Source organism: Frankliniella occidentalis, unplaced genomic scaffold (assembly GCF_000697945.3).
Source record: "Frankliniella occidentalis isolate FOCC.00 unplaced genomic scaffold, Focc_3.1 Scaffold2195, whole genome shotgun sequence".
NCBI lineage: Eukaryota > Metazoa > Arthropoda > Insecta > Thysanoptera > Thripidae > Frankliniella > Frankliniella occidentalis.
The window spans coordinates 987-2383 of NW_026269282.1; the positions used below are offsets into that span (position 1 = coordinate 987).

General features: G+C 65.9%; 1 protein-coding gene across 1 annotated transcript; it reads left to right on the forward strand.

Moving 5' to 3' along the window:
- Positions 1–193: 193 nt before the first annotated feature.
- On the forward strand, positions 194–1058 carry LOC127751930 (uncharacterized; the record flags this gene model as incomplete). Its single annotated transcript, XM_052276239.1, has 2 exons — positions 194–837; positions 920–1058. Coding segments are annotated over exons 1-2 (451 nt in total), but the record flags the coding sequence as incomplete, so codon positions are not given.
- Between the last annotated feature and the right edge of the window lie 339 nt (positions 1059–1397).

The following is a 1397-nucleotide window of genomic DNA, read 5'->3' on the forward strand; positions in this document are numbered from 1 at the left end:
CAGCGGCAGCCACCCCCCCCCCCTTTCCCCAATCTCTTCAATCTTCGTCGCCAAGCCCGCGCCCCTCTCCAGTCCTCCTCCAAAGAAGCCCCAGCTCGCCCCACAACCCCACTTGCGTATTCCCCGGCTCTCCCTATCGTCGCCCCCTCGCCCTCCTTGTCGCCCGCCTGCCTGACCTGACCCCCCATGTCTCCCGGTTGCAGATGCGCCCCCGGCGGCCGGCCAGGGTGCCCGGGACGCGGACGCCCGTGTGATGTCGGCCCGGCCCCATGGCGGCGCGGGGCTTGCTGCCGCCTCCTCGCCGCCCAGCCGGCCCGGCCCCCGGCCCTCGGTGCCCGCGGCTCGGCGGCGAACCGATGCGTGACGTCGCCACCAGGAAGAAGAAAAGGCGGAGGCCGCCGCCGTACCTGGAGGTGGCCGTCGAGGGCACCGCCTTCGAGGACGCCGCCGTCGACGCTGTCGTCGAGGAGCGGCCCCCGGGAGGAGGCATGAGTTTGCGCGCTTGCCGGCCCCCCAGGAGCTGCCATGGAGCGCAAGCGCTCGGTACGTCGGGGCTACCCGTCCCGGCGCCCGCAAAAGCCTCTCGGCGAGAAGATCAAGGACTTCCTCCGCCACTTTGTCGCCTTCATGTTCAGCAACGTGGGCATCATCGGGCTGGTCGTGGGCTACTCCATCGTGGGCGCGCTCATCTTCCAGAAGATCGAGGGTGGCAACAAGTCGCGCCAGACGCACCGCGAGGAGGACGCCGCCGTGCTGCTCAACCTCACGGCCAGCGAGCTCTGGAACGTGACCTGCTGCGGTGTCGTGCCCCTGGAGGAGACCGCCTGGCGGGCCGAGGTATGTCGTCATCACTTCAACTTGCTTCCTCTTTGTCAATGCGTATGTTTACCATTTTTTTTTCTGCTGTTTGTGGCCGAAGGTGACGCAGATTGTTCGGAAGTACCAGGAAGGGCTCGTCAGCGCGTACAAGTCGGGCGGCTCGGACAGCACCAAGGCTACCGACAACTGGTCCTTCTCGGGCGCCTTCTTGTACTCGCTCACCGTCATCACCACCATAGGTGAGTGAGGAGCAGGACGCGTGCAGCCGCCCGGAGCCCTTCTCATGCCTGATCAAATTTCTTGCCCCGTCTGGCCGATTTGTTCGGCAGAGGCGTCGTCTCCACGAACGCGGCGGTGGGTATCGGGATTCTCCGGGGCGACGACATTTCCGAGCGATTTCTGCCCAGCCGTGCGTGCCTGGTTCAACATGTAGTGTGCAAAGACAAAACATACGCACGAAGCACTCTCCCCTCTCGCACACCCCTCCCCGCCCGGCCCAGAAGCGCTGTCGGCCGAACGTGGGTAATCAGTCATACGATCCATATTTCACTCGGCTGCGCCGTCCGAGCCGGGCGGGG